We start from the raw sequence: 13,994 nt of genomic DNA, 5'->3' as shown, positions 1-13,994 counted from the left end.
AAAGAAATAATTATTTTAATGGACTGGCGAATTATCTTGTTTACTAAAATTTATCAATTTAATAAATACTTCAATTTATTTAACAATTCTCGAATTAATTAACAATTTTTATCATAGACTTAATGTAACGAGTATTGAAAATTTGAAATTAATTGGCAATTGACTTAACAATTATTAAATAAATTGACTATTAAACTTAACAATCATCAAATGAACTGACAATTAATTTAATAATTATTAAATAAATTGTCAAATAACTTAACAGTTATTAAATAAATTGACAATTAACTTAATAAATAAACAAACTGAAAATTAATTTAACAATTATTAAATGATCTGACAAATAAGTTGAGAATTATTAAATAAACTGACAATTGATTTAACAATTATTAAATTAACTGACAATTAACTTAATAATTATTAAATAAATTGACAAATAACTACATATTGCTAAATTAAATTGATAATTAACAATTTTTAAATTAAATTGATGATTAACAATAAATTTAATTGTTTCAAAATTAACAATCAACTTAGCACTTAATAAATTTAACAACCATTAAATTAATGTTCTGATTCGATTTGTCACGAAACTGAGAAAAAAAAATAATAAATTTTAATAAACAAGATGTTGATTTTGGATTAATGAGACATACAGGTTGCACAAGGTGGAGGACTAGCGAAGAAATTTTGATTTTGAGATTGTTGTTGAGGACAAGATTGCATTTGCAGTCTGGGGGCCAGAGGCTGAAAGGAAGAATTTGGAGGTGGCCAGGACGCGACCCGATAATTAGAGGACGATGAATTATTATAAGGCGGAGGACAATTATTAGATTGTGAATAAGAAGCTGGAGGATAATTACGAGGTGGGGAATTAAAAGAAGGACAGTTGGAAGAAGGACATTTTGGAGCAGGAGGATTGAAAGATGGACAATTTGAATACGGAGAACCAGCTGAAGGAAAATTAGGAGACGGAGAATTGGATAAAGGCCAATTAGGAGGTGAAGAATTAGCAAAAGGACAATTCGAAGTTGGAAAATTGGGCGCAAAATTACGAGCCGCAGGATTGGATGAAGGACAATTGGGAGGAGAATTTAGTGAAGGACAGTTGGGAGGTGAATTTAATGAAGGGCAATTAGGTTGTGAATTTTGTGAAGAACAATTCGAAGATTGAGGACAATTGTTTGTCGGTCCTGGATTTGAACACTTCAATCGACAATAAGCAGCCAGAGCCGACTCTCTTGCTCTGTCGGCGGAGTAGAATTTTTTCAAAGCCACTTCCGCGTCTCCAAGATCGGTTAATTTGAGTAGAGCTTTCTTTCCTGGTCCACAAATCGGAAAGAGTTTCGTCATACATTCCGGTCGTCCCAGACAATCGACCAGCATGCAACTGTCTTGCAGTCCATTTCGTTTTATGCAATCGCATCGCCACATTATGCTGCTTCTCAATTCACAACTGTTGCAGGGCTTCGCTGGAATCTGTTTAAATAAATTTTTAATAATTAGTAACGATTAATATTAATTCGTATTAATAATAATTAATGACTAATCTATATTAACAATCGTTGTATTCCTGTAAACTGTTCGTAGTTTGAAGTTAGTTAATTGTTGTTTGCTTTTTTGTTTCCTAACATTTTTAATAATTTTTTATTTTTAATTGTAACCATTCTTAATTTTTTTATTTTAATTTTCTTTTTAAATTTAAAAATTTTTTTTAATTAAAGTATCGAAAATCAATGAATTTTTGCGAAGTATTTATCAAAAAAATGTAAAAATAAACGAATTCTTTTAAAGGATTTTACCACAATTTTTTAAATTAATTAAATTCTTGCTAAGAAATTTATTATTTAGATAAATAATAATTGAATTTTTGACAAGAATGTTGTTATTTATGAAAATAATTTAATTCTTCCGAAAAACTACAATATTTACGGAAAAAAAATAATAATAAATAAAAAGAAAAAAAAATAATTGAATCGGTTAGAGAAATTATATTAAAATCAGATTTAAAATAATTGAATTCCTGAGAAGAATTTTATAATTTCTGAAAATAAATAAATTTCTTCGAAGAAAATTAATAAAATATTTTTTTCAAATAATTGAATTTTTCTAACGAAATTTTTATTAACATTTTTGAAAATAATCGAATTCTAGCTAAGAATTTTATTTCAATAAAAATAATTGAATTGTTTTGAAGATTTGTACTAAAATTTTTGATAATAATTGAATTCTTGACAAGAATTTTTTTATTTATGAAAACAATTTAATTTTTCGGAAGAATATTATTAAAATTTATGAGAAAATAACTGAAATCTTGCAAAGAATTTTATTATTTATGAAAATAATTTAATTTTTTAAAAATAATTGAATCCTTTCGTGAAATTTTATTAAAATTTGTTTGAAAATACATTGAATACCTGCGAAGTATTTATCAAAAAATGTAAAAATTGAATTCTCGCAAAAAAAATTTTTTTTTTTTTTGAAAATAATTGAAATTTACAAAGAGTTTTATCAAAACTTTTGAGAATAATTTAATTTTATCGAAAAATTTTATTACAATTTTTAAAAATAATTAAACCTGTTTAAGAAATTTTTTTAAAAATTAGATTGAAAATAATTGAATTCCTGTGAAGAATTTTACTATTTATAAAAATAATTGAATCCTTGCGAAGAATTTAATTATTTATGAAAATAATTGAAATTTTGCATATTTTATTAAAATTTTTGAAAATAATTGAATTTTTAAATTTTTGTTGAAAATAATCGAATTTGTACAAAGAATTTTATTATTTTTCTCAAAGTAATTGAATTACGACAAAAATTTGATTATTTCAAAGAAATAATTGAATTTCGGCGAAAAATTTGATTGTTTAAAAAAAATAATTGAATTTTTCCCAAAAATTTCATTATTTATGAAAATAATTGAATTTTTCCGAAAAATTTTTATATTTATGAAAATGATTGAATTCCTTCGAAAAATGTTTAAAAATAATTGAATTCTTGCTAAGAATTTTATTAATTTATAAAAATAATTGAATTCTTGACAAGAATCTTTTTATTTATAAAAATAATTTAATTCTTCGGAAGAATATTTATTTATTTTCTGTAAGTAACTGAACTTTGGTAAGAAATTTCATTATTTTAAAAAAATAATTGAATTCTTACCAAGAATTTTGTTATTTATGAAAATAATTGAATTTTTCCAAAACATTTTATTATTTATGAAAATAATTGAATTTTTCCAAAACATTTTATTATTTATGAAAATAATTGAAATTGAATTATTCAAAAATTGATGTTTATATTTTTTGAAAATATAAACTACATATTTTAATTTGCAAAATAATAACAATGACTAATAATCAATAATGACCAATAATTATTGATTAAAATAAAATATAAAATTAAAAGTTATTTCAAAAAGAAAATCTTCGAAGACGTATAAATTAGTAATAGAAAATGTAGATTGATGACGGCTTTGTAAAGTTTACTAAAAGATCACAAATACATTTTTTTAAATCGTTTATGTAACTTCATTGAAAGATTATTATCTCAGAAAAAAAAATGTTTCAAAAATACAATTGTAAGAAAAGTGACATCAAAATCAGACTCAATCTATTTTTCATTTCTTTGATTACAAATTAATTTTTTCCACTAATCGATCACTCACTATTTTTTCAGTCAAGTATTTACATTTGACACGTTTTTTAAATTAATCTAAGAGACTATTTTTCATAATTAATTGCTTCTAACGCTTAATTGAATTAACTTTTTTTGCAATCCATAAAAAGTAACATCTGTTCTTAAATTAAAATTAAATTAAAATTATTATTAGTTTTTAATATTTTTTAATATATGTCCGGTTGAGACTTTACGCGAGCAATACGTGTCGGGTAACCGCGGGCTGAAAAAGTTGTTTCTTTTTGGTTTAAAGGGTTAGTGGACTTGCGATTTTTATTGCAGTTATTAAAGTGAGGTGTGAGTTGTTCAAGGAAATGTTTGTAAAGTGGGGGATTGAATGAATGATGAAAAATTTGATTATTAAAAAGTGGAGCTGGAGATAGTTGAGGTTATGTCGATAGCAAGTTCAGCGAACATGGAAGACGAAGATAATTCAAGAGAGTCCCAACAGATGACGCCATTTAATAGAAGCCTATGGAGATTTAAAAGTATATCATCCATAGAGTGGTATGAAGACCACTTTATATCGTTTCGTCCCGGTCCCCACTACTTGGACTCATCAGTAAGGCTACGTAGTGGGAGACCTGCCCTAGACGGGGGAAGCAAATTCGGAACTTGTATATATGCTACAAGACTAGCCCGTATTGCACTTGTGAGAGATCTATATGGGAAATTGGCGTAGATGCGAGATCTATTGGCCAATCCCCACATACTCCCCCCCTAGTATCATCGAAGTAGATGATACGATTGGTTAAAGGAATAGGAACGAAGGGAAAGCTTCAGGAAACTCAAGTACTATGTACGAGTGGAAAGAAGACTTTGCGTGCACAATGTGCAGATCAGAAGGTTTTTGGAAAGAGATAGACGGAGCGCGTTGCGAGCGAGAGACAGCGAAGGCATCTGTTTTCTAGTGCTCACCGCTTCGTGGCAAGTGCGAGGAAAGGTACGAAAGGAGCGTTGTGAGCGACCCCGAAAACTCGAGCTCTTCGTTAACACCGTCGCAGAAAATTGCAACACGAAGCGGCCCGTCGGCGGTCACCAATATGGAGATTTAAAAAGTATATCATCCATAGAGTGGTATGAAGACCACTTTATATCGTTTCGTCCCGGTCCCCACTACTTGGACTCATCAGTAAGGCTACGTAGTGGGAGACCTGCCCTAGACGGGGGAAGCAAATTCGGAACTTGTATATATGCTACAAGACTAGCCCGTATTGCACTTGTGAGAGATCTATATGGGAAATTGGCGTAGATGCGAGATCTATTGGCCAATCCCCACATACTCCCCCCCTAGTATCATCGAAGTAGATGATACGATTGGTTAAAGGAATAGGAACGAAGGGAAAGCTTCAGGAAACTCAAGTACTATGTACGAGTGGAAAGAAGACTTTGCGTGCACAATGTGCAGATCAGAAGGTTTTTGGAAAGAGATAGACGGAGCGCGTTGCGAGCGAGAGACAGCGAAGGCATCTGTTTTCTAGTGCTCACCGCTTCGTGGCAAGTGCGAGGAAAGGTACGAAAGGAGCGTTGTGAGCGACCCCGAAAACTCGAGCTCTTCGTTAACACCGTCGCAGAAAATTGCAACACGAAGCGGCCCGTCGGCGGTCACCAATATGGAGATTTAAAAGTATATCATCCATAGAGTGGTATGAAGACCACTTTATATCGTTTCGTCCCGGTCCCCACTACTTGGACTCATCAGTAAGGCTACGTAGTGGGAGACCTGCCCTAGACGGGGGAAGCAAATTCGGAACTTGTATATATGCTACAAGACTAGCCCGTATTGCACTTGTGAGAGATCTATATGGGAAATTGGCGTAGATGCGAGATCTATTGGCCAATCCCCACAAGCCGATCTACGGAAGATAAAGTAGATTCTCCGCGTGGCGCAGTTTTGGAGTCAACGAAAAGGGGGAGTACAAAAGGAGTAATAATAAAAAAAAAAAGAGGACGACCTTCCAAGGCGGAACTTGCGAAAAGGAAAAACAACAAGGGTGTTAAAAATTTAGATAAGTATTTTAATAAGAAATGGGATGAAAAAATGTCCGAAATAACAGGGAAAAGTGAGTTTGTAAATAGTGGTGGAAATGCATCTAAACAATCAGAAAAAGACACAGAAAAATCAAGAAGTGAAACGATAAATAAATTGCTAGATCAGAACTCTAATATTGAAGAGGAAGTGTGTGTTATTGAGGAAGATGAGTTAGAAAAAATTTTGGATACATGGTGGGACAAAAAAACAAAAGAATTGACAGAGTTACTCAAACGTGCAGATAAAGATGCGGTCTCGCAAGAAGCTGAAGAAGAAAGGATCACGAGAGAGGAAGCAGCATTAACAGCTGTAAGGAAAGCAAGAGAAAGAGAAATTAAATTGAAGGCTGAAATCAATCGACTCAAAGAGGAAGTTCAAAAATTAAATTCATCAATTCAAAATTTAGAGAATGGAGCTAGAAAAAAGAAGCGAACGCCCGGAAGAAATTTAAGCGAATTTAACCAATATCCGAGAAACCAAAGCCAGGAAGAAGGAGACAACACTCAATTGAGAATGGAAAACAGCGATGATACTCAAAACAAAAATGAGGAAGAAATAAATCTAACAAGCGAGGATAATCGAGCAAAAATACCCGAACTCTTGCAAAAAAATGAATTAGAATGGCAATTCAAAGAAAGAAGAAAAAGAAGATGTTGGATAAAAGTGACGGGATTCAGTGTTGTACGAGGGCCACATATGAAAAACGAAATTCAGGAAGTCTTAAGGGGACTAACCGGTGTTCAAATTACGATAAAACAAGTGAGGGTTATTGAAGGGGGAATTCTAGTAAAATTGTACTCTTTGGAAGAAAAAAAGTATCTTTTGAGAAACAAAGGTAAATTACATGGAACGGACATCTGGATACAAGACGATTTAACGCCTAGAGAGGAGGAAATCAAGAAATGGATAAGGCAAGAGGTTAAAAAAGTACAAAATCAAGGATTTGAAGCCAGGTACCGGTATATGAGGTGGACAGTGGGGAATCGCAATTTTCGCTGGAATGAAGAAGAAGGAATAACCGAAGACAAGTGGTTTCGTCAATCGAGGTAATGAAGAAGAAAGGATTATCAAAGTTATTTCTTGGAATATTGCTGGAACTAAAAACGTGTTGGATTCGAAGAACTTTTGGGAAAATTTCGATCTCGTTATTTTTCAAGAAACTTGGTTGGAGGAGAAAAACGTAGCGGACTTTAAGAATAAGTTAAGTAAAGATTTTTATTGGTCGACTAAATCAGCAACTAGACAGTGTAAAAAAGGTAGAGCTAAAGGGGGGATATTAATTGGAGTAAAAAAAGAGGTGAGTGATAAAGTGAAATTTGAGGAATGGGAATTTGGTTTGATATTGTATGGGGGGTGGAAAGCAAACGGAAAGAAGGTGCGTATTATTTCTACTTATAACAATGTTGGTATATCTAAATTAAAAGAAGAACTAATTAAATGTATAGAAAAATCTCGACGTGAAGGGGAAGAATTAATCATTGTAGGAGATTGGAATGCGAGAACGGGGGAGGAATTGGGAGGATGTGAATGGGATAGACTAGATCCTTACAGGGGGTACACTAGAGATCGGAAATCTAAGGATAAGGTTCTTAATGCTGAAGGCAAAAAACTTTTGGAAATTTGTGAAGAACAAGGTTTAAGAATTTTGAATGGTAGAATAGAAGGAGATACAGAAGGAAATTGGACGTGTATCTGTGGAGAGGGGGGATCGGTTTTGGACTATATAATAGTAATGGAAAACAGTGATGAATGTCCAGTAAAGAAATTGGAAGTTGAACCTAGAATTGAATCGGACCACTTTCCAATTTGCTTTAACTTAGAATTAGAGGGTAAATTAGTTACAGTAGACCAGAAGGATAGGGTTAGGAAACAAAGGAGAAACATTCTCAAGTGGGAAAAAGAAAAAGAAGAAGAATATAGAAGGGAAATGGAGAACTTATGGGACGAGGGGGAAAAAAGCGAAATCTGGGAAGATAGATGGAATAATTTTAAACAAAGCATATGGAAAGCTGCGGAATTAGTAGGGCTTATAAGAAAGGAAAGTAATGGAAATTTTACAGTAAAAACAGGTTTCGATAAGGATTGCGTAGAACAGAGATCGAAAGTATGGAAAAGTTTAAAAGAATTTCGTAAAAAAAGAGATGACGAAAGTAGATTAAAATTAAAAAGGGAAAAAAGAAAACTGAAAAAATTATGCGATTCAAAAGAAAAAGAAATAAAAGAGGAAAAATGGAATAAAGTAAAAGAAAGCAAAAGCATGAATAGTTTCTGGAAAGCGATAGGGGATTTTAGACCGCGAAAGAAAAAGAAAAGAGGGATGGCAGTAAAAAAAGAAAGATGGTTGCATCATTTTCAGGGATTATTAAATGGGAATAATGAAAATATAAATGAAACAACTAGGGAAAATGCAACAGGGAATAATAATTCAGAAAATAGAGAAGTAGGTTCAAGCATAGAAACAGACAATGACGAGGATGACAACGACTTAAATGCAGATATATCTTTCGATGAATTAGCTAAATGTATCATGAGAATGAAAAAAGGGACAGCTCCTGGAGAAGATGGGGTACCAATAGAGTTCATAATAGGAATTCCTAGAGTATGGGCTTTAGAGTTACATAAAATAATAAACGGTTTTTGGAATCAAGGTAAATTAGGAAAAGGTTGGGAAAAAGCGAGAATTATAGCTATCTATAAGGATGGAGACGAAAATGACACAAATAACTACAGGGGTATATCTTTGCTGGATACGGGTTACAAAATTTTAGCTTCACTTTTAGACGAGCGCATTAGAAACTGGTTAGAAAAAAACAAATTGTGTAAAGAAAATCAAGCAGGGTTTCGCAAAAAAAGGTCAACCAGAGATCATATTTTTGTCCTAAATTCATTGATAAAAAATAACTTAAAAAGGGAGAAAGGTAAACTACACGCCGCATTTATTGATTTTAAAAAAGCTTTCGACACAGTCGATAGAGAAATTCTCTTTAGGAAGCTGTCGAACTTAGGAATAAAAGGAAAAATGCTCAAAATGATCATGGAAATATATAGAGTAACATCGAATGAAGTAGTGACTGAAGAAGGACTTACGGACTCATTTGAAACAAATAGAGGAGTAAGGCAAGGATGTCCTCTTAGTCCTACATTGTTTAACATTTTTATAGAGGACATGGATGAAATTTGGGAAATTAAGAAAGAGGGTGGCACGGTCATAGGGAAAGTTAAAATTTATTCTTTGAAGTTCGCAGACGATTTAGTATTATTGGCAGATTTTCCAGAAGGGTTGAGGCAAATGCTAAAATCACTAGAAGGGTACGTTACAAAAAATGGATTAGAAGTTAATATTAAAAAATCGAAGGTCATAGTGTTTAGGAAAGGGGGTAAACTAAAGAAAGGGGAAAAATGGGAAATATTCGGAGAAAAACTAGAAATTGTCAACGAATACAAATATTTAGGCTTTTGGTTCTCTACAAAAGGATCTCATGGAAGGCACGTAAAAAAAATGGCAGGTAAAATGCAAAAAGCAACAAATGCTGCTTGGGGCGTCTTAACGAGAGCTAGAATAGGGGGACTAAATACAAGACTTTATATTATGGATATTTTGTCTAAATCGGGAGGTTTATATGGAGTTGAAATTTGGGGATGGGAAAAATGGGATACAATGGAAAAAGCGCAAGGAAGATTTGTGAAAATGGCGATGGGACTGGACATCAACACCCCAGATTACATCTGGAAAATGGAATCTGGAAGAGTTAGTCTAGATGTAGAAGCTAAACGAAGGGTATTTAAATATCTCAAAGAAATTTTAAACATGGAAGAAAACAGACTTCCGAGAATATGCCTAAATGAGGAACTAAGAGGCATTAAAAACAATTTTCCATCAGCATGGGGAGCAAAAGTCCAAAAAGTTCTTAGCGAAGTAGGAGACGGCAGAACAATTCAATTATTGGGTCCAGAAGAAAATATGAGAGAGATTTCCGAAAATATAAAAAGAAATATAAAAGTCAAAATGGATCAGGACATTCAACAACAGTGGTATAAAATTGATAAGTCTTCATATTGCAAAAATTATGGGAAATGGAAATCTAAAATAGGGAGAGAAAATTACTGGGAAATTAAAGAACTAAGTTTCAAGGACAAGGAACAATGGGCTCGGATTAGATGTGGCAATGTAGGGAGGGCCGGGAATAAGGGTTTCACAGATGTAAGTTGTAGACTCTGTGGATCAGAAACAGAGAACATAGAGCATATTTGGGTGTGTAAAAAAGCTAGGGAGCTAATTGATAAAAAGTGGGTGGAAGAAGTTGATAAGTGGACCGATTGCGGCAAAAATTTAAGCTTGCAAAAAATTTGGTCAACAATGTCTGGCAAACCGATCCTCGCTCTCTGCAGATACGCAAGAGCCTTTGAAGATTTATCAAAATGTAAACAAAGCGGTTTATAATTTAAGATATTTAAATGTTTAAAATCTAGTGTTAAATTAATTTAAGTTATTTATGTTAAAGATTCGAAGAAAATATTTATGTACGGGAAATGTAAAAGGCCGAAAGGTCATACATATGAATCCAATATAATAAAATAAATATTTTTTAATATATTATTTTTAATATTAACTGTTCTAATTACTTACAATTTAATAATAAATTCAATAATCCACTTAATAATTTACGAAATTAATTTAAGAATTTAAGAATTTAATAATTGAATAATTGAATAATTGTATAATTTAAAAAGTAAATTTAATTATTTAATAATATTCAACGTATGAAAAATATTTTGCTTCTTACATAACATGCTGGCGAATTCATTTGTGTCGGAACTGGACAAAGAGTTGGTGGTGGACACGGTGGCTCATCCCATTCGCACGGCTTTCTGTAAAAAAGAAAAATATCAATTAGTAAAGTTGCACAATTTTGGAGATAAAAAATAAATACAATTTAAAATTTGGAAGATAAAAAATAAATACTATCTGCAATTTGGAAGATAAAAAATAAATACTATCTGCAATTCTACAATTTGGAAAATAAAAAAGTAAATACAATCTAAAATTTGGAAGATAATAAATAAATAAAATTTTAATTAGAAAAATAAAAGAAGAAGTAAAATGCAAAATATATAAACTTCAAAAAAAATTAAATTTTAACCTACTTTCTATCCATTGAACTTATCAAACATTTTAATTGTGACAAAAGCTCTCGTCTCCTCTGACAATTAGAATTTTTTCCATCACAAGGCATAATTTTAATTTATAAAATAGGAACAAATAAAATATTTTTTTTTATTTTGATAATATCACTTGGAATTTTTATTCATTAATTTTTAATTTAAATTTTCGAAAAGTTGCGAAAAAAAATGTATTGTTTTTGTTTGGTTCCAAAAAAAACTGATTCTTTTGTTTGTAAAACGTTTCCAAGGAAACGAATTCCAAATCAAAACTTTTCACATTTAAATTTAAAATCGAATAAAAATTTTTGACCATTTTTTACTCTCAGCCAATTTTATATTTCTTGTTTTAACTAAACAGTAAATTTATTTATTAATTAAAAAATTTTCATTCGTTTCGGAAAAAAATTTCAGAAATTTTTCTAACCAATAAGATGTTTGTAAATATTTTTCTACGTTTCTTTACCAAACGATTAAAAATTCCTCTTTTTCATTTATTAAATTGAAATTTATAAAATTAATTTATTATTTAATCAAATTTATTTATTAATTAAAAAATTTTTATTTGTTTCAAATTTATTTATTAATTAAAAAATTTTTATTTGTTTCGGAAAAAAGTTTCAGGAATATTTTTTGAACCAAGAAGATAAATTTTTAAATATTTTTCCACATTATTTTTTTCTATCAAACGATAAAAATTCCTCTATTACAGAAACAAAAAATCTATTATTTTCTATTGCAGAATTCTATAAATTATAATCGTAAAAAAATTGTAATTTTACTGATTAAATTATTAATATGTAATTTAATGTAATTAACAAATACAGACTTCGCACTCGATAATTAATTTTAAAAAAGTAGCTTTCAAACTAAAAAACAGGAGTAAAAAAAGTAGCTATTTTCGAGGAATTGAAATTAAATTTTTAAGAATAATTACAATTTTCAAGTCAATTCCTGTAAAATTGTATTAAAAATAATTGAAATCCTGAGATGAATTTTATTACTTATAAAAATAATTGAATAGTTAAAAAATTAATTGAATTCTTGCTAAAAATTTGATTATAAAAATAATAATTTAATTTTTGACAAGAATTTTTTATTTATGAAAATTTTTTTATTTTATTTATGATATTTCGGAAAAATATCATTAACTAGTGAAAATTATTGAATTTCTTAGAACAATTTGATTATTTTCTGTAAGTAAGTTAATTCCGGCGAAAAATTTGATTATTTCAAAAAAATAATAATTTAACTCTTGTGAAAAATTTTATTAAACGTTTAAAAAGAATTGAATTTCAGTGAAAAATTTTGTTATTTTTGAAAATAATTTAATTCTTCAAATTAGAATTTTATAAACATTGTTTTAAATAATTAATTTTTGGGAAATATAATAAATATTATGAAAAGTAGTAGCATAACGTAAATAAAGTAATAAATAGTAGGTTTTATTAGATGAGTGCAAAGCTTGCAAATAAATTAATTAATTAATTTTATTTAAAGAAGTTGATACTTAAAATCACTCGAAAAAGTTGTCGAACGAAAAGCCGAATTTCAATTTCCTGGAGAAGGATAAATTTCCGGATGTCGATTTCGATAGTACTTTCCAGGCGGACATAATGGCCAGGGTTTAATTAAACAATCCGGTTGTCCCTGACAAAGAGTCAAAGGACAATCATCTTGGAGGCCATTTCTAATAAGACAATCGCATTTTGTATATAAAACTCCTCCTCGCATTTCTGGATTCATAAAACTGCACAAATCCTGTAAAAGAAAATTAACTAAAATTAGAGAATAATTAGAATTAATTAATAACTAGAATTAACAATCATTTTTAAATTTAAACTCAATTAAAATACAAGTTTTATTAAATTTAATTAATTGTATTAAAAAGAAATAAATTGATTTTGAAATTTAAATAAATTAATTTAATAACCAATTAAATTTTCATAATTTAATTTACCTCTTCTTCATCAACATTTTTTTTACCCTTCTTCTTTTTCTTCACTTTTTCCTTAGTTTCAATTCTCTTCAAATTCTTCAGCTCTTTATTCTGATTCGAAGAATTCGATTTTTCTTCCTTAATCGGAATACACAAATAAGTGGGCGGTTTTTGTTCCTCTTTTTTTGTTGTCGATATTACTTTTTTTTCCGTTTCCATTTTGTGTTGACTAAATGCACGTGTTTATATATAAAATTAATATAATGACAGAAGGTTAATAAATTATTAATGAATAATGATTCTATTATGAAATTATAAATACGATACAAAATAAATAATTCAAGTAAAAAAAAAAAAAAAGTAAATCACAAACTGGTAATCAATTTAATTATTATTACGCAATAATAAATCATCAAGAATAATATTTTTCTCCTTTATGTTAATTAAATACTGCAATTATAATTAAAAATATAAAAATATTATTATTACAAAAAACTAACCATTCTAAAGCAGTGACAGCAGATTTTAAGTTACAAATTAATTCACCGTAATTCGAATTTATTGTTTTCGTTTGACTCATAATGAGTGAAATTTTCTTTTTTTTGTTAGCAAATAAGTTTTATTATCAAAAATAACTTGAAAATTTAGAAAAAATTTTGAAAAAAAATCTAACATTTAATTTTGAAAAGGGCCAAAAAATTATTATTGACAGTTTGTTAATGTGGTTAATGTGTCATTTTTACTGTTTTTACTGTCATTTTTTTCGTTTATTGTTTTGACAATTACTTGTTTTTAAATTTTTCATTTAGGTAAATAAGTACGAAAAAATATTTCTTATTATAAAAAATCTCTTTTTTTATTTTCTTTTTAATTTCATAAATCTTTTTTAAATTTAAATTTAAAATTAAAAATTTTAAACCTCTTTTATTTAAAAAATTTCTGCGAGTAATTTTTGAAAAAATACAATTATTTGAACAAAAAATATATTTCTGTGAATAAATATATAAATATATAAATAAATAAATGAATAAATAAATAATAAACAAATAAATAAATAAAATAAATTAATGTTTCAATACAATATTAAAAATTGTTTTTTTAAAATTTTATTCTTTAAATTTGTTCTCATTTGACTGGTGTGTTTTTATAATTTTATTATACTTTGCAAAATAAAGTAAATTA

General features: G+C 29.0%; 3 protein-coding genes across 3 annotated transcripts; 1 reads left to right on the top strand and 2 right to left on the bottom strand.

The window, feature by feature from the left end:
• Positions 1-642: 642 nt before the first annotated feature.
• Positions 643-1,434, bottom strand: LOC122507222 (putative protein TPRXL). Its single transcript, XM_043619830.1, has one exon. The coding sequence runs from the start codon at positions 1,432-1,434 to the stop codon at positions 643-645; it is 792 nt and encodes a 263-aa protein (XP_043475765.1).
• LOC122507129 lies at positions 1,433-13,137 on the bottom strand. Its single transcript, XM_043619688.1, has 4 exons — positions 12,834-13,137; positions 12,388-12,634; positions 10,498-10,582; positions 1,433-1,479 (listed from the first exon to the last, which is right to left on the bottom strand). The coding sequence occupies exons 1-2, from the start codon at positions 13,029-13,031 to the stop codon at positions 12,425-12,427; spliced, it is 408 nt and encodes a 135-aa protein (XP_043475623.1). The 5' UTR covers positions 13,032-13,137; the 3' UTR covers positions 1,433-1,479; positions 10,498-10,582; positions 12,388-12,424.
• Positions 7,037-10,154, top strand: LOC122507221. The gene is made up of 4 exons (XM_043619829.1): positions 7,037-7,088; positions 7,198-7,817; positions 8,070-8,512; positions 8,624-10,154. Exons 1-4 carry the CDS (start codon positions 7,037-7,039, stop codon positions 10,152-10,154), a joined length of 2,646 nt encoding a protein of 881 aa, XP_043475764.1.
• Positions 13,138-13,994: the final 857 nt, after the last annotated feature.

Source organism: Leptopilina heterotoma, unplaced genomic scaffold, assembly GCF_015476425.1.
Source record: "Leptopilina heterotoma isolate Lh14 unplaced genomic scaffold, ASM1547642v1 Lhet_45, whole genome shotgun sequence".
NCBI classification, from domain to species: Eukaryota; Metazoa; Arthropoda; class Insecta; order Hymenoptera; family Figitidae; genus Leptopilina; species Leptopilina heterotoma.
This window is presented reverse-complemented; position numbering and strand designations above follow the sequence as displayed.

What these genes read in the sequence shown, in the direction of transcription:
- LOC122507222 (XM_043619830.1), bottom strand. Translation starts at nt 1,434, where the DNA reads ATGTGGCGATGCGATTGCATAAAACGAAATGGACTGCAAGACAGTTGC.
- LOC122507221 (XM_043619829.1), top strand. Translation starts at nt 7,037, where the DNA reads ATGGGAATTTGGTTTGATATTGTATGGGGGGTGGAAAGCAAACGGAAA. An exon ending in GGAAAGCAAACGGAAAGAAG is followed by an intron (nt 7,089 to 7,197) that starts GTGCGTATTATT and finishes TAATCATTGTAG; the next exon opens with GAGATTGGAATGCGAGAACG. An exon ending in GCGTAGAACAGAGATCGAAA is followed by an intron (nt 7,818 to 8,069) that starts GTATGGAAAAGT and finishes CATCATTTTCAG; the next exon opens with GGATTATTAAATGGGAATAA.
- LOC122507129 (XM_043619688.1), bottom strand. Translation starts at nt 13,031, where the DNA reads ATGGAAACGGAAAAAAAAGTAATATCGACAACAAAAAAAGAGGAACAA. An exon ending in AAAATGTTGATGAAGAAGAG is followed by an intron (nt 12,635 to 12,833) that starts GTAAATTAAATT and finishes TTTCTTTTACAG; the next exon opens with GATTTGTGCAGTTTTATGAA.